Genomic DNA, 19,041 nt, shown 5'->3' on the forward strand with positions numbered 1-19,041 from the left:
ATCCACTGCCCTCTGGGATAGAGAATTCCAAAGATTTATAACCCTCTGAATGAAGAAATTCCTCCTCATCTCAGTCTTAAACGGCCAACCCCTTATCCTGAAACTATGCCCCAGCCAGGGGAAACAGCCTCTCAGCATTTACCCTGTCAAGCCCCCTCAAAATCTTATATGTTTCAATGAGATCACTTCTAAACTCCAGAGAGTATAGGCCCATTCTACTCAAAGTCTCCTCATAGGACAACCTTCTCATCCCATACTATTGTTTCAAGCATTAGAAGGCAGGCAAAGTATTAACTGAACTATGAGGAACCCTTTATTTTATGCAATTCCCAATGAGAATACAAATAAAAGTAATTAATTCTTTAGATCACATGATGTACAGGGTTGGCATTGCGCATTGTTGCAGAGAAACCACATGTTGCTCGTCCTTTTGATTGACGTTGGAGGAGAAGAGGCTAGGGGAGTTTGGGTGTAGGTTGAAATCACCAACGAAGGACTGAGAAGTCATCGCAGGATGGAAGAGAGGAGATCTCAGTGAGGAAGTTGGACAGAAGAGAGTGAGGTGCTCAAAGGAGGTATAGGTGCTAGAGATGTTGGGATTTAGCAAGCCACTACCACGGTGGTTTGGGTGAGGCAGGTGGACGGATTCCTGCGAGGAAGAAGGAGTCGCCACCCGTAAGTCCTCACGATCATGAAGTTTTGATGGCTGCCAGTAAACTTGAGGATAAATAAGTAAGAGGCAAAACAAAGGGAGTTAGATAGTTGGAAAGAATTTGGAGATTATTCTGAGGTAACAGATAAGGGTCAACCAGCTTTGTTGCATAGATGGGTTTGTACTGAAAAAGTCCTTGCAGATGGGACTTGTAAGGCTGAAATGAGGTTGGTAGCTAGGGGTTTTGAAGAGCAACTGGGTGATACAGATGTTCGAGTGGATTCTCCCACTGCTGGAAAGGTAATCTTAAAAATCTTTTTGGCTCTTTTGGCAACATATTCATGAGAGTGTTACTCCCATCCCGGTGAATCGTACTCGGTCATCACAGAAAGGTGATGTTATATCTAAAGAAGAGACAGAGCAATTACTTGATTGGTCAATTGAACTGGTTGTGCACTCAGACTAGACCAGATGCTAGTTTTGATTTGTTGGAATTAAGAACTTCAACGAAACACCCCATAGTAGAGAACGTTTTAAGGGCAAATAAAATATTACAAAAAAAATTAAAGATAGATAAATGTGTACTTACGTTCCCATCCTTAGGTGACCCAAAGAAAATGAAGCTAGTTATCTTTAGAGATGCTTCATATGCTAATCTTCCTGATGGGTATTCTAGTACAGCTGGTTTAGTAATGTTTCTTATGGGTGAGAATGGGAAATGTTGTACTTTAGCTTGGGAAGCTAAGAAAATAAAAAGGTTGTTAAAAGTACTCTGGCTGCTGACACTCTGGCTCTTGTCGACGCAGTGGATATGGGATTCTATTTGGCAAATATTTTGAGTGACATCGTGTACAATGGGCGTACTGAAGATAGTATAACCGTTAAATGTTATATAGACAATCGTTCATTGTGGGAAAAAGTACACAAAATGTGAGTGAGAAAAGATTACGGATTGACCTTGCTGGCTTGAAACAAATGCTGGAGAGAAAGGAAATTTCTAAAATTAAATGGGTGGATTCAAGCCATCAACTGTCCGATTGTTTTACTAGAAGAAGTACATGTACGAAGAACTTATTAGGGGTCCTGGAGAAGGGTCGCCTCACAATGTAATGCTTTGAATAGTATAAGTTGTACAGAGTATGGAAGTTTTTGATTTTTGAAATTTTTGTTTGTAGTGTATATATAAAGTTTAATTTTTTATTTAAAGAGGGAGAAGGGAATCTGTTAATTGTATCCATGTGATTTATGTCAGTTAGTGTTAATTGTATTTAGATGGTGCGTATCAATTGGGAACTCTCGTGTCGATTTATAACAGAACTGATCTTGGGTGTGGTGGATGTAATGGGGAGCTCTGTGAATAAAGGCTTGGAAGCAACTGAAGACCAGGCTCTAGTAGTCTATCCTTCACCACCTGGCTATCCAATTTATAACAAGGGAGACTGGAGAATGTTGGCTCGGAGAGAGATGGGGAATGGGGGCTCAGGGAGAGATGGAGAATTGGGCCTCGGGAAGAGTTGGAGACTGGGGAAGTGGGGTCGGGGAGAGATGGAGACTGGGGAATGGGGCTAGTGGAGAGATAGAAACTGGGGAATGGGTACGGTGGGAGAGATGGAGACTGGGGAATGTGTGCGCGGGATCAGATGTCACATGGTCAGATGCCATGTGGTCAGAACATCATGTGATCAAACATCCAGAAATGCCTCCAACCAGAGTTGGCAACCCGAGATGGGTGCCATAATGGGAATGGTGCAGAATACGAAGGGAAGTGCAGAGGGAGGCTGTGGTCTCATCCAAGAGGGACTCAAACAATGGCTCGCTGCTAACTTACATCCAGGAATGTGATATTTTGATGCTTTATCCTTATGTGCAACATGAGTCTCTTATAGCGTGAAGTCAGGGAGTTGCATTTTGCCGATGAGAGGCCTTCCACATTGAGGTGACAAACACGTGGATGTGGGTCTGTGGCATTCATTTGATATTGGCTCCAAAAATGGACCGTCTTGGTTCGGAGTGTTGAACGTGTTGATTTTTGGATCGGGACCCCGTTGATCGGCATTCAGTCAATTTGTTGATGGCATTAGAATGTGCTGAAGCACTTAACAGAGAAGGCACACATGAAGGTTGCCATCTTGCAATTATTGAGGTCACACTAACGTCTGTGTCGCTCTTCTTAAATATGAGGGCTGATTTTACAAATCTCGATGGAGAACATTAGAGTCATAGAGTCATAGAGTTATACAGCACGGATAGAGGCCCTTCGGCCCATCGTGTCCGCGCCGGCCATCAAGCCCTGTCTACTCTAATCCCATATTCCAGCATTTGGTCCGTAGCCTTGTATGCTATGGCATTTCAAGTGCTCATCCAAATGCTTCTTGAATGTTGTGAGGGTTCCTGCCTCCACAACCCTTTCAGGCAGTGAGTTCCAGACTCCAACCACCCTCTGGGTGAAAAAGTTCTTTCTCAAATCCCCTCTAAACCTCCCGCCTTTTACCTTGAATCTATGACCCCTTGTTATAGAACCCTCAACGAAGGGAAAAAGCTCCTTAGTATCCATCCTATCTGTGCCCCTCATAATTTTGTACACCTCAATCATGTCCCCCCTCAGCCTCCTCTGCTCCAAGGAAAACAAACCCAATCTTCCCAGTCTCTCTTCATAGCTGAAGCGCTCCAGCCCTGGTAACATCCTGGTGAATCTCCTCTGCACCCTCTCCAAAGCGATCACATCCTTCCTGTAGTGAATGGATGGAAAGTTGTAGGGAGCATGCCTGTGATTCCTGATAAGCTCCCAGTGAGAAGAACGCAGGGCCGGGAGCTCATTTGGAAAATCAGCCCTATGATGCGTGCTTTCTTAATGTCTTGAATCTTGCTCTGGTGAAAATAAGGCAGTCATACCCGTGTCTGTGCTCTAAAACACTCCAACCTAGCAAAGGCCATAAACAGCATATCACGGGATGGGAGGGAGACATTGGAATTATTCTTTCGTTCTTGACAAACAACTTTATTAATCACTGACCATTAGTTATAAGTCTTTCATTTTCTGGGAACCACAAGAGAAAGTTGGAGAGGGTAAATAACCATTTTTAAATATACGTTATGGGATTTTCTGTTATAAAATATTATGATACAAATCACTGATACTGTAAAGTGATTCTCTACCCAGCTATCCTGCTGATACAATATTGCCTTCTTAAGTGCTTATAAAAAGCATTATTAATTGACTGCGCAGTCAACATGAACATGATTTCAGCAGGAGCTAAGTTCAGCTCTTCAAAGGAGGGTGTTATAAGAACAATTAGTTCTGAGATTAGAACATTTAGTGGTGAAATGAATCGACAGAATGTGGTGTACAGACATGTCTGCTATTATGGAGCATATGACAAAACAGAATCAACAAAGCACGCTTAAAAAGAAAGTAAATGGGTAATACTGCTAGTTACAAAATGAATCAAGCAATCTTTGATGTGTAATGGTTAGAGCAAGTGATTTGGTGTGGCACGACATTCCACAATGAATCCCACAAATTTCTACACTTACCATATTTGGCACCATTCACAGCCAGAGTAGCAAAATTTGGCATAAAATGAAAATCTCTAAAATTATATTAAAACTTCTTTATATACAGTTTAATCTAATTTTCCAATTAATTAGTAATGTATCTTCAATTTCTATAAGCAATGCAATCTACTGCGCATTCATTTATCCATTTTTAAGCAACATTCACTTTATTCCCAAAAGTGGGAAATGTATGCAACACAATAATATGTGGTGCGTTACATGGTTTTATGGCAAGAGGTGTGGAATATAAAAGTCGAGATGCAATGGTGGATCAATATAAAAGCTCAGTAGGAGCACAGTTGTAGTACAGTGTGCAGTATTGAGCTCCGCACTATAGGAAGGATGTTGTGGCAATAGTGAGGGTACAGTGCAGATGCACTAAGATGTTGTTTAGGATGATGAGGAAATACAAATATAAAGGAAGACTTGAAAAATTGGGGCTGTTTTCATTAGAACTGAGGAGATAATGGGATGATATAATAGGACTGTTTAAAATTATGAAAGGATGGGACTGAGAAGATAGAAGCAGACTCTTTTCGGTAATCAAAGGGTCTACAACAAGGAGACATGGATGAAAGATTAAATGTAAGATTTAGGACAGAGAGCAGGAGAACAATTTTTAAGCAAAGCATTTGTTAAACAGAGACTGCTGAATGCATTACCAGAGTTAGTGATAGAAGCAGAGACCATGACAACATTTAATAGGTTAGATAGGTGGTTGAAGGAAAAGGAGAAGTAAGGATTATGGGAACAGAGCACGGCACACGGGGTTTAGGGCAGCTGCTCATGTGGAGGGTGAACACCAACATGAACTGGTTGGGCCAAAGGGCCTGTTTCCGTGTTGTAATTTTATGTAATTCTGTGCTAGATATGGTTTTATTGGTGCTGAAAGCCTTCTGGTACTTCATCCAAGTGGCCATTCTTCATGTGTAAACCTACGCAACGAATGTCAGTAGACTATACAACCGTTAAGTGCATCACACCACTCAACATCCACACACCAGTACTTGCAGCAGTGATTGCTCAAGAACCCTCATTGATTTTGGCCTCTACCAAGCATCCTAGCCAGTGGTTAAAGTGGAATTTGTTAAGAGGGTCCTCATCATTCCACTCACTCCCTAATGTGTATACCTTTGACCCTGCCACTGCAATATTCAATTACACCAACAACTTTTAATCTCACTGCCTAGAACCATTATGATTTCTTCAGTAGTTTGTTATACCCATATACTAAAGTCAACGAACAAATTATTAATTTCTCAGAGAAGATAAGTTTCTGCAGATGTTACCATACAGTTATTTCAAAGATATATGCCTGGCCTACAGTCCTTCCCAGATCTGGCATGATTTTTTCCCTGCTAGGCTGGACCCCAAACTTAATTCCTTCTATCGCATCCCCATGCTAGGCTCCAGACTCCTACCCAGCTTGCTTGCATCGATTCCTGACACTGACCTTCACGATCTGGCTGCATGTAATTCCTCCTGCTTAATACACGTGCCCTTAGTGTCACATCTCTCTCCTAGTGTTGTGCACACATGACCCTGATACTTAGTCTCTCTCCCTAAGCTGCTTACAGATCATCGAGCACCAGAATTCTCCTACACAGTAGGGAAAATTCACTACAACATGAATTGCCTATCATAAAATACATATAAGACATCACACCTTATAAGTAATTTCTTTTCATTGATAATCTGATCCCTTTGATGTTGAACATTATGGCTGGGAATTTCCTCAGAGCTGCTCCTGCTCCGCCACCGTAACTTTGCTGGAAGTGCGATAGAATCCCCGTTTACATGGGTAAATGGGGTTTCCATGCATAAACTGGGTTCCCAATACATTTCTGGCGAAGTTATGGTGGCAAAGCAGGAGTAGCTCCAAGGAAATTCCTGGCCTATGTTTTGCTACCTGCTCAGTGGTGAGGGGAGCGGCAGCAGCATGGCCTGAGTAATGGCAAGGGAAACGACAGCAGCAGCAGACTGACATTAGTGGCACAGAGGCTGGTGTCATGAAAAATATTGGCCACATAACAAATCACCCCCTCGCCTGATGGAACCATTTAGTACTGAACCTCCCCTTTAATGAAATGCAATTCCCTCTTGAAATAAATTCACCCCAGTCTTAATCCCAACCATATCCGTAAAACTAGAAACTATAAAAAGATTTTTAAATGTGGAAAGGAGGAGAGGTTTAGAGAAGGAGTTCTAGAGAGCAAGACCTAAGCGGCTGAAGGCCCTGCTACCAGTGATGGGGAGAAAGGGAGGGAAAGCACAGAAGGCCTGAACAGAGGAACAGAGTACTCGGGAGGGGACAGAGGACTGGAGGAGATTGCAAAGATAGCGAAGCCATGGTGGAATTTTTAGGCAAGAATCAGAATTTTTAATTTGAGGTGTTGGGTTGAATAAGCCACTGAAGGTCAGTGAGGACCAGGTGACGGGCGAGCGGGACTTAGTCCAGGACCGGATACATGTGGCAGAGTTTTGGATAAGTTGCAATTTATGGATGGTGGAGGATAGGAGTCCAGGAAGGAGATCATTACAGTAGTCAAGGCGGGAGGTGACAAAGGCACACATAAGGGTTTTAGTGGTAGAGCAGCTAAAGTACAGTTGGAGGTGGGCAATGGTATGCATGTGGAAGTAAGCAGACTTGGTGATGGATAGGATGTGGGGTTTAAAGCTCAGCTTAGGGTTGAACAATAGCAAGGGAGCAGAGTTTGTGTTTGGGACCAAAGACAATGGATTTGGTCTTCCCGATGTTGAGCTGGAGGAAGTTGTGAGTCATCCAAGGCTTAATATTGAATAAGCAGTCTGACAGCACAGAGACACTTAAGCGTTTGCCAGAAGTGGTGGAGAGGTAGAATTGGGTGTTATCAGTGTACATGTGAAAGCTGACCTCATGCCTGTGGATGATGTCACTGACGGGCGGTGTGCAGATAAGGAAGAGGAGACGGTCAGTGATAGATTCCAGAGGGTCCTCAGAGGAAAGGAAGAGAAGCCAACAACAACAATAACTTGCATTTATATAACGTAGTAAAACGTCCCAAGGAGTTTCACAGGAGCGATTATCAAACATTTGACACCGAGCCACATAAGGAGATATTAGGACAGGTGACCAAACGTTTGGTCAAAGAGGTAGGTTTTAAGAAGCGTCTTAAAGGAGGAGAGGTAGAGAGGTAGTGAGGTGGAGAGGTTTAGGGAGGGAATTCCAGAGCTTAGGGCCTAGGCAGCTGACGGCACGGCCACCAATGGTGGAGCGATTAAAATTGGGGATGCGCAAGAAGCCAGAATTGGAGGAGGGCAGAGATCCCGGAGGGTTGTAGGGCTGGAGGAGGTTACAGAGATTGGGAGGGGCGAGGTCATGGAGGGATTTGAAAACAAGGATGGAAATTTTAAAATCGAGCCAATGTAGGTCAGCGAGCACGGGGGTAATGGGTGAACGGGACTTGATGCGAATTAGGATATGGACAGCAAAGCTTTGGATGAGCTCAAGTTGATGGAGGGTGGAAGATGGGAGGCCAGCTAGGAGAGCACTGGAATAGTCAAGTCTAAAGGTAACAAAGGCATGGAAGAAGGTTTCTGCAGCAGATGAACTGAGGCATCACCAAACATGCACTGGGCTGCATCCAGTCAACATGAGAACAATCTCTGCCCTACATAGAAATGGTGATTGCACTTTAAAGTAATTCATTGGATGTGAAGTGTTTTGGGACATCCTGACTGATCTTTTTTCATTTGTTCTTAGGATGTAGGCAACGGTGGCAGGGCCGCATTTATTGCCCATCCCTAATTGCCCTGAGAAGGTGGTGGTGGTGGACCTGCTTCTTGAACCGTTCCAGTCCTTGCGATTATGGCACTCCCACATTGGTGTTAGGAAGGGAATTCCAAGATTCTCACCCAGTGACAATGAAGGAACAGCAATGTATGTCCAAATCAGGTTGCTGTGTGACTTGGATGTGGTAAGATATGCAAATACAAGTTCTTTCTTTACCGCCAGAGATTAGACACATAATTACTGTACAAAAGCTTAACGCACTTATATCCAACTGCTCTCTCGGCTATTAATCCATTTAAAATTTACAAATGCATTAAGCATTTCTATCGCTAACCTTAATTTCTACAGTACTTGCTGCTAAATTACAAGGAATTCAAAGGGCGACTTTGCCTACTTCCTTTCCAGGCCACCAGATGGGGCGCTTTACCACAGGACTCATCCCCTGCAGGCAGACAAAATAAAACTGCACTACTCAATAGATCTGGTGGTGCTTTAGGCCAGCACATGGTCCCTTTCTACGGAAGTTGGATTAGAATCCACTCCAGACAGATGCATTGAAAGTTTTCTTTCTTTGGTGGGTGCGATATGAAACGATCTTCAGTGAAAATAAATTTGTTTCAGAGTACAGGGAGGTTGGAATCGACCTAACTCCCCCTGCACTCTTTATTGTCTCTTCCTCCACACACAGTAAAGGAACAGAAAGAAAGAAAGAAACAAAACTAACTAACTAACTAGCATTTATATAGCTCCCTTGCAGGACCCAAAGTGGTTTGCAGCCATTGAAGTGCTATTGAAGTACAGTCACTATTGTAATGTGTAGGAAACTGCTGGAATCTAGAATTATGGAAGAAAAATTAGAAAAGAAAGAGAGAAAGCCAATACTGAACATCAGGCAATAAGATGCTGGGGGATTTTATATATGCCAGGTCTCACATGTTTCACATGAGTCTCGTGCATTTCAACTAAGCCTCGTATTCTGAGGTTTGCATAATGGATTCTCATGCAATTTGAATTAAAACAGCGTATGTATTATCAATGCCTCCTCTACACCATGTGTACCTCCACTGGTTGTTTCCTTCTGCAGAGGGGATTTTGTTTCCCTATCTCCAGAGCAACATGCTCTGGGGTGTGACTAAAGATGTACTGCATGTGTTCTGAGTGGCCAGTTGCCAGTCAATTGCACTGCCCCAAGTAATCACATCGAACAATTTATTGAATATTAAAATCAGTAAGTTGGAAGCGCGTTTCATCAAAAACTCTCATGTCTATCCTGCTACTAAGGGAAATCCCTTTATAGTACAAGAAGTACCTGTTACATTTGTAGGTGGCGCTGCGATAGGAGTTTTCAATGTTAAGGATGTCACACCTTGCCTGTCACAGATTCACACACACACACCTGGTATCACACACAGTAAGTGCTATTTCACAGATACTGTATATCGTCTGCTGTTAACGTTTTTCTTTTAAAATATTCATTCAAACACTTTTAGATATAGAATTTCCGACAGGATTCTCTCGATCACCCACCGTAACTATGGCAGAAACCCCGGGGAAATTATGTAAAGCTTTTCTCCTCTTTAAGTTCTTTTTACAATAACACTTGTCAAAACCCCTCAGGATATGAGTGAAACCAGTCCTGACTCCTGGCTTGATCGTCGTTTATCTCGTTTCCCAAATGCCAGTCATGGAAATGGAAAGAAACACTTTTGAGAAACAGCATTCAGGAGAGGCAATTTAATTTATATGATAGTTGTGCAAGAAACAACAAAAATATTCTACATAGTGCCAAAAATTCCAAAAAATGAAACACGCATTTCCAATACTCAATCAAGTCAGCCAATGGTAATATATCTTTATTTCACATTGTTTGTCACATGAGTACCATAGTATAAGTACGCTTTTCTACATTTTAAACATTTAAAAAGTCAAACCATAAATGATCCAGTCATATAGCATTATGAAAACAGAAGGCTGGTATAATGAATAAACAACATTATTCTATGGTTGTACTAGATCACGTCGTATTCATTTTTGTAGTAGCTGTATTGTGTATACTTGTAACAATTATGCAACAATCTAAAAAGCACTTTTCAATGGAAGAAGACCAATGCCTTACAGGTTATACCCTTGAGAACCAAGAAAGAAATTCTAAACCATAATGTAACACTATATATATATATGTTTTGTAAAGATATGAATCAATTTTATTTTTCCCTTCCTCTGTTTCTTCCTGACTTCTCAAGGTCTGCACATTTACCATTGGCAGGAGGGTGGGCAGGTGGTCATTGCCCGGGCCTACAGCATTACTGGTATGAGATAGCTGCTCTGAGGAGCATGAGAGCAACACACTGCTGACCCTGAACTTCCCTCCTTTTCTGTGGGAAGTCCTTGGACTCGAGTCAGCGCTTCCTCACGGTGATGCATCTGAAATAATAAACTCAGAGATGTGGGATGATCATGGAAGTGATGCACATCGCTACCAATCTCATGGTGCCGGGTGCACTCCAATTACAGTGCCTTGAATTATTCTAGGAATACTATGAGTTAAAGGGGCACCGCATCATGAAAGTTGTTGGTTGAACTGTTTGCTGTTTCCTTATAAACACACAATGTCAATGTAAATCACATTGAAATGCATCATTTGCACGTTAGTGCCACTTTCGTCAGGATGACATGGTTCTTCTCGTTCTCAGAGCAAAAAATGGTCTGTTAAGTAATTTTTCCTTCAGACATTAACCATTTAATGTCTTTCTTTCTGTACATTTCTCTATATCCACGTTACAACACTCACTTTCAGAAAATTGATTTTGTAAATCATAAAAGATTTGCATTTGGAAATTGTTTTGAATTGTATTGAATTGTTTTACTATATTCCAAGGATTAAAGAAATAAATCTGCCCGGGATACTCATCTGAATTTCTATTCATTTTTTTAAAATTATGATTTTCCTTCTGTGAGCTTGTGTGCTAATCAAAGTGCGATATAATAGCGCTGGGCACCTAGTGTCAACATCAAGCACTCCCAGGTTCGTTACAGCACAGTTACAGATTAAAGCTCCCATAACAGCATTCACTACACATACTGACGGCTTGGAGGGTTGGGGAGCAGAATCTGTTGCCGGGTCAGGGCTTGTACAAAGCAAGTGACAAAATTATTGCTTATTAGTTTGTGCCGGTTGTATAAAACAGTTGCACTGTTCTGACATTGTTGCTGACTTTGCGTATTCAAAACATTTATTAAAACTACAATTGTTTTTATTCTCCACACAATTCTACATTTACTATTTGTTTTCAATAAGCAAAGGTTAACTTTGAATATACTTAGGCCACTATATTATGTCGCAAAGCACTAGTGAATAATTAACTTATCTACCGTGCAATAGATTCAATAGTTTGATGATACAAATGTCACCAACAGTTATTAGTACCCTACCTACAAAAAAAAGGAATGTCAAACAAACAAGCATTGTTTTATAAGAATAGATTAATTCTAAAGCAATTTATCACCTAGGACTTGGGGGAAATATTCAGAATCGTTAGAAGTTGGTGCTAACAATGTTCCAATTGAATAGAATTAGTGATAAGTTCCTGGTGGGTAGTATAGACTACAGAATTAACCCATAATCTTAAATATTACATGGAAGATAGCTGTATATTTACTAGTGTCTCTTAGTCATCTGTCGTCACCTCGTTAAATGCTTAAAACTGCTGGCTGGAGGCAGTCTGGGTGCAGACATTTTGGGCTCTATTTTAGCACCCGCTATTGGGTGTGTTCCCGGCGGGGGGGCTCTGAAAATCGGAGAATCCCGGCGCAGTACCGGAGCCCGCCCCGAACCCGCGCACCTCCGAGTTCCCCACTGACGCGCCGGCATGCGCGCGCAGCCCCCGCTGGTGGGAATCCCGCAGGCAATTAAAGCCAGCGGGGTTCCACTTGACAGTATTTATTTAGGTATTTCAGGTCATTAACTGACCTGATTAAGGGATTATGTGGGATTTTAGAACAAAGTGGGACTGTTTCCCACACTGGGGGAGCACTCCCAGGTCAAATGGACGTGTTGCAGCTGTAGCAGCTAAAAGGAGCACAGGTGATAGTCTGGAAGCAGACCCTCTGCCCTCCTAGATGCAGAAGGTCTGCAGTTGGGGTAACAGGCAAGTGAGGGAGTGGGGGAAGTATATAGTTGTATGGGAAGGATAAGATATTCTCAAAGAATAGTGTCCTCAACTTTAAGCATTACCACACACTTTCATATCACTTCTGAAACACTCAGGTCAACAGGTTACTGCCATAATCTTAAAACTGTAGTCAATATTTGTTACAATATAATGCTGGATATTACGTACTCTGCAGTTCTCATTGGGTCGGGCAATCTCCAGGTTTGTCCGGATCTTCTCCTTCGATTCTAATCCACTTCTTTTCAATCTCAACCTGCAGTGAAAAACATTCCAGAGTAAGTGAGGAGGAATGAAACCAACTAGACAAACAGGAGAGAGATTAAAAAGAAAAACTGTGAGTGCTGGAAATCAGAAACAGCAGGTCAGTAAGCATCTGAAAAAGAAAAGACAGGTTCATGTTTCTGGTGTAATGCTTCATCAGACGTGGGGAGGGGCGGAGAAGGTTAAACTAGTAACTAAACAAGAGTTGGTTTCTTTTGATGGTGTGAGTGGCTTTGTTCATTCGGATGTAAGGAATCAACAATTTAACCAAAAATAAGCCACCCATTTAGAGGTGGCCTAAAACTCCAGCACTCATGGGCTATTGTGTCCAAGAGGCTTATTCTTCATGAAATCACTAAGACCTGTATCCAATCTTATTGAAATAAGAAAGTTTTTTTTAATGATTTACATGGGTGACACATTCCACGATGAAGCATAAATTTGAATTTGCTAGATAAACACTGGGGCCTTGGAGTGGAATTATTGCTAATATACAACCCAAAATAAAATCTATCTGATGAATCAACATGTCCCTTAAGAAGGTTGCAGCTCCACTGGGGGAGAGACTTTGTCCTGATTATTAGTTTGGGACCAAATCCTCCTCCAGGGACAGGTAATATTGGAGAGCTTTGCTGGGAATTCTGGGCCCCTCTGGGGGTGGAGTAGAGCACTTCTTTTTTTTCTTTTCTCATTTTAGTTCCTTTTTTTGCACTTCTTGAGTTACATTGAAGGGGATGGAAGAGTAGAATTAGCATCTGATTGGTACATTTGGAGCACCATTTGTGGTACTGACGCTACATGTGTCGGGCTAGAAATCAGCCTGTGTTTCATTTTGTGGTTCAATTTCAAATAAATAACATTTTATCTGTTAAAAAATGATTATTAATTCTGCTTCTCTGACATCCCATGCAATTGCCTGGAAATCTCACGATAATGGGCAAAATTTGGTTTAATGTTGGATAATACAATAGGAATATATCCTAGGATTTTTTAGGTTGAAATTGCACTGCGTGATATTAGTAACAAATACATTAATGTGCTAACATGACATTTTTTGTCCACTAATTTAAGCCATTTATTTTAAAAGCGTTTACACCTTTGTTAAAATACGGACAGAAGAATTTCATGCAAAACATTTGTTACTAATATCACACAACGTGATTTCAACTTTTATGACTTCATGAACATAAGAACTGAATGGAAAATGCGGTGGGCGGATAGTAGCTGATTTTGGCAATTTTTTTTGTTTCCTTCTGCTCCTTGTTGCGTCAATCATCGTTCCCCAAACAGAGAGAAGTGAAATTATCAAAACACCACCGCCACTTCAGTTTTTGTGCAAAATAAACTTATTGAGGGGGGGGGGCGGTGATTTTCAAGCAGGTCTTTAAATGGGCACCCTACACTCCTGCCCAAAACAGGCTTGAGACTATTTAAATATGCAAATCGGAGCTCTACGCCTCATGGAGAAATGGGCATAGTATGCACAGCGCCTTCTAGTCCAGCTTTCTCCAATCGTTGAGAGGTCTAACCAGCAATCCTTAAAGAGACCACTGGAGGCCTCTCCGAAAAGGTAATCTTTTCTGTTTTTTTTAAACCAAGCTGTAGTTCTCCTCCAGGCCCCACAAAAATATTCTGGCCTGTTGCCGGCCTGCTCTTGTCGCCCCCCGCAACCCCCGCCCCCACCCCCCGCTCAGCAGCCGCTCCACCGCAAAAACAGGCCTCAGTTGCCAACCAGCTGCATGCTACAGCTGGACGATTCTGCAACGGAGCGCCCGTTTGGAGCCCACAGCTCAACAGAAAAATGATACGGACGCGCACGAACCTGGAAAATGTGTGGGCTTCGCCAGCACTGTGTGGGTACCGCAGGCACACTGCTGATATTGCGCCTGTTTGGCACCCAAGTAGAAAACCTACCCCTAAATGTCTACTTCCAGGATAATTCTAACCAGCAATTGTAGAGCAGTTATGTAAGATAATGTAAGAGTGACTCACCTCCTGACTCCCCAAAGCCTTTCCACCATCTACAAGGCACAAGTCAAGAGTGTGATGGAATACTCTCCACTTGCCTGGATGAGTGCAGCTCCAACAACACTCAAGAAGCTCGACACCATCCAGGACAAAGCGGTCTGCTTGATTGGCACCCCATCCACCACCCTAAACATTCACTCCCTTCACCACCGGCGCACCATAGTTGCAGTGTGTACCATCCACAGGATGCACTGCAGCAACTCGCCAAGGCTTCTTCGACAGCACCTCCCAAACCCCCCAACCTCTGCCACCTAGTAGGACAAGGGCAGCAGGCACATGGGAACAACACCACCTGCACGTTCCTCTCCAAGTCACACACCATCCCGACTTGGAAATATATCGCTGTTCCTTCATCGTCGCTGGGTCAAAATCCTGGAACTCGCTACCTAACGGCGCTGTGGGAGAATCTTCACCGCATGGACTGCAGCGGTTCAAGAAGGCGGCTCACCTTCTCGAGGGATGGGCAATAAATGCTGGCCTTGCCAGTGACCCCACATCCCATGAACGAATAAAAAAAATAAAGTGGTCTATTTGTCCAGTTACTGGTGTTTCTCAGTCACATCTTGTTATTCTATTTTATATAGGATAACAAGATTTAACTGAGGGACACGTGTTGCTGTGCAGACAGAGCCTTCTATGATATTTAGAATTGGTGGGGAATGGTGTATACTTTCCCTTCAATCTTGGTATTCACAATCCAGTTCCTAGTCAGTACCAAATCCCCAGTAAAAATTTATCATAAGTGGGCAGGATTTGTCAACCTGACACCCTACAGGAGCCATAGGGTTGGCTGGTTGTAGGAAATAAGAATGTACAGCTCAGGAGTCTCACTTCATTTGGCTCAGCAAGGGTGTTTACCTAGAACTAGGGTTAAGGCCAATAAATTGAGCTTTTCTTAAATCTCACCCATGCTATACCTGTCCTGGGAGTGATTAGTGCTGACACTAGATTCAAAACTGTAATTTTCCTGCATTTAACATCACTTTTTTTCAGTAAGCACAAAATTCACTTACAAAAAAAAAATCAGGGTAGAAAATTGTAACCATACTTCTTCAAATTTTCAATGAGCCTTGTGACAACTGAAACCACATCATTCCATTTTACAGACATCAGCAGGAAACATTTTCACAAGGAATACTTATCATTCTTTCCAATGGTAGGTTTCTACATTCCAGATGTAACGAGGAGAAGTTTCAGTCAGCATAAATAAATTGATTCCAAATTTATGGCTGACAAATGCTGCCAACTTATGATAAGGTTTCTACTGTGGATTTGGTACTGACTAGGACCTGGATTGTGAATACCAAGTTTTCCTTTGACATAAGCCCAAAATTTCACTTTTTCTCTGTAAAATCAGAGCTACAATGTTAGGTTACCCTGGGATGTATGTATATATATATATATATATATATACACATACGGTCATCTCAGGTACCACAAGAAGAGTAATGGTAATACTTAAAGGGACTTCATGACCACCTTCACCTAATGGAACATAGTGAATCACACCACGTAGATTTGTTGAAATATCTAAAACAAAAAGCTTTGTTGCGTACTGTACATAGGAAGGCCTTTTTCAGCAGTCCTTCATTTCAAGTTTTTGAAGAATTGATCTATGGAATAATAGCCAAGAAGAGAGATCCCCAACAAAAGATCCATTCATCACACTTCAGTCTTCATGATTCCAATGTGACACTGCTATCACACTTCAGAATCACACATGTATATGCAAACGTCTGTGTCATGAATCAGCAACAAATGGCAACTGAACATCTGGACTCATAACAATCAGTAAATAGCAAGAGGAATTCAAAGCACCAATCATGAAGTTGAAAATACTACAAATCAAAAAATGGGCAGTTTGCAACAATTACCAGCAAAAAACAAGTCAATTAAATCACTAGTGGAAGCGGAATCCATGTTAGCTTTTAAAAGACAAAAGGTGCACTGGGCCAAATGGCCTTCTTCTATACTGTAAAAATCTTTGACTCTGTAAGTCCTGAGCACCGAGGACACAAGGTCAGGGCTCTCAGATGATAACAAACGGACAGGAAGAGGAGACCCTATGGGATCGAGAAGGTGTTGAGGAACAAATAGAGCACATGGGAACAGAGGTGCAACCACAAATAAAGAGTTGGAGTGGACATCAGGGGCAGTTCTGAGGTTTGGAGCTGGGGGAGACCCATGCCAAAATAATTTGGAGGGGAATCACATCCCCTCATCCCTCCCCAGTGAGTGCATCAAGAAAACTGAGGGAACAGAGCCGGGGAGCAAAAAAAAATAGGAAGAAAGCTGGGATGCAGAGAACTCCTCAGGACCCACTGGTAGGTTTTCAGATTGAACACTCAACCTGCTAATAACATCACAAAATGAGTTAAGAAATAGAAAATTCTGGCCAGACTGCAAATCCTTTGATATTACTTTACAGGGTTGCAGTGTTTAACAAGCTAACAGGTTCAAAAGACACTTTTCAATCCCATTTTACATGAATGTCCTGGCTCAGGATCTCAAAACAGAAACACTTTCAAACAAGATGACTGTATAAAAATTACCTGGTAGTGGTATCGAGCCTTTAGGTGAATGTGCTTCTCTGGCTGGATGTCACTTTCTGTTCCAAATGACTTCACTTTCGCTTTGGAAGCTGACGTGTCAGGAACCTCAAACTCCACAGCGACAAATGGCTGCCACTCTGAGGGTATTTCTTGGTCTGAACCCAGCTCCAGTTTGCAGGAAAAACAATGTGGATGGTCAGATGCTGCAAGGTAAAATGAGAGAAGTATAATTTCACAGGGAGGTGAGGAGGAATAAGTTGATCACAATCCAATCTTCATAGCAATTTTTTTCAAGCAAGGACTAAAATTTATGATATTCATTACAGCTGTCAAATAATGAAAGTGTTATGTATTGAAATATCATCAAAAACACCCAGTATTAAAGTAATAATGTATAAAAAATCCAACAGTCATTAGGTGAAGTAGTATTATTACTATATGCCATTATTTCCATTTTCAAAGGATAAATTTAGTAAGCAATGTTTTATTAAGCTCCACGTCCACAGTGGATTCAGTTTTCAATGGTACAAGCAGTGAATTTTGTTTTCTTTGATTTTATTTTCTGAGATTGTCCCCTGACTTATCATGGAATCATAGAAAGGTTACAGCACGGAAGGGGGCCATTCGGCCCATTGAGTCTGTGCCGGCTCGATGCAAGAGCAATCCAGCTAGTCCCACTCCCCCGCCCTATCCCTGTAGCCCTGCAAATTTTTTCCTTTCAAGTACTTATCCAGTTCCCTTTTGAAGGCCATGATTGAATCTGTCTCCACCACCCCATCTGGCAGTGCATTCCAGATCCTAACCACTCGCTGTGTAAAATAGTTTTTCCTCATGTCACCTTTGGGAACAGTTTCTCTCTATCTACTCTGTCTAGACCCTTCATGATTTTGAATACCTCTAGCAAATCTCCTCTCAACCTTCTCTGTCCCAAGGAGAACAACCCCAGCTTCTCCAGTCTATCCATGCAACTAAAGTGCCTCATCCCTGGAATCATCTAGTAAATGTCTTCTGCACCCTCTCCAAGGCCTCCACATCTTTCCTAAAGTACGGTGCCCAGAAATATGGCTAAACCAGTGTTTTATAAAGGTTCATCATGACTTCCTTGCTTTTGTACTCTATGCCTCTGTTTATAAAGCCCAGGATCCCATATGCTTTTTTAACCGCTTTCTCAACCTGCCCTACCACCTTCAACGATTTGTGTACATTTACCCCCAGATCTCTCTGTTCCTGTATCCCTTTTAGAATTGTGCCCTTTAGTTTATATTGCCTCTCCTTGTTTTTCCTACCGAAATGTATCACTTCGCATTTATCTGCCTTAAATCTCATCTGCCACGTGTCCGCCCATGCCACCAGCCTGTCTATATCCTCTTGAAGTCTATAACTATCCTCCTCACTGTTCACTACACGTCCAAGTTTTGTGTCATCTGCAAATTTGGAAATTGTGCCTTGTACACCCAAGTCCAAGTCATTAATATATATCAAGAAAAGCAGTGGTCCCAGCACCGACCCCTGGACACCACCCTCCAGTCCAAAAAACAGCCGTTAACCACTACCCTCTGTTTCCTGTTACTTAGCCAGTTCTGTATCCATGCTGCTACTGCCCCTTTTATTCCATGGGCTTCAATCTTGATGAGAAGCCTTTTATGTGGCACTTTATCTAACACCTTTTGAAAGTCCATACACACCATATCAATGGTATTGCCTTCATCAACCCTCTCTGTTACCTGTTATCATCATTTTCCAGTTGAAAGGGTTTCCCAGGTTTCTACAAGTGCCACTCTGAAATCATCTGCTGGGAGATGAACCCAAACTGACACACTTTCCTATTATTCTCTCCTCCCTAAGCGGAAGTGCCTCTCCTTGGCTCAGTTCAGCAGCTGATCAGATGAATCATGAGGATGGCTGATATTGGGAAGTGAAAAATGTCGCACTGACTTATTAGGGGTTTTCTTCCAAAGTTAGGGATAAGGCAAACTCTAGAAACAGAGTAGTAGGAGCTTTACTCTGATTATACCTGTGTTATACCTGACATGGGAATGTTCAGTGTTG

At 42.1% G+C, this 19,041-nt stretch overlaps 1 protein-coding gene across 1 annotated transcript in view; it reads right to left on the minus strand.

Annotated features, from left to right (window-relative positions):
• Positions 1–19,041, minus strand: part of LOC137324306 (stonin-1-like) — a 97,464-nt gene that overhangs the window by 64,889 nt on the left and 13,534 nt on the right. The window contains exon 5 of the mRNA XM_067988449.1: positions 16,993–17,195. Coding sequence (XP_067844550.1) covers positions 16,993–17,195 — 203 coding nt within the window. The remainder of the gene's footprint in view (positions 1–16,992; positions 17,196–19,041) is intronic.

Source organism: Heptranchias perlo, chromosome 8 (genome assembly GCF_035084215.1).
Source record: "Heptranchias perlo isolate sHepPer1 chromosome 8, sHepPer1.hap1, whole genome shotgun sequence".
NCBI classification, from domain to species: Eukaryota; Metazoa; Chordata; class Chondrichthyes; order Hexanchiformes; family Hexanchidae; genus Heptranchias; species Heptranchias perlo.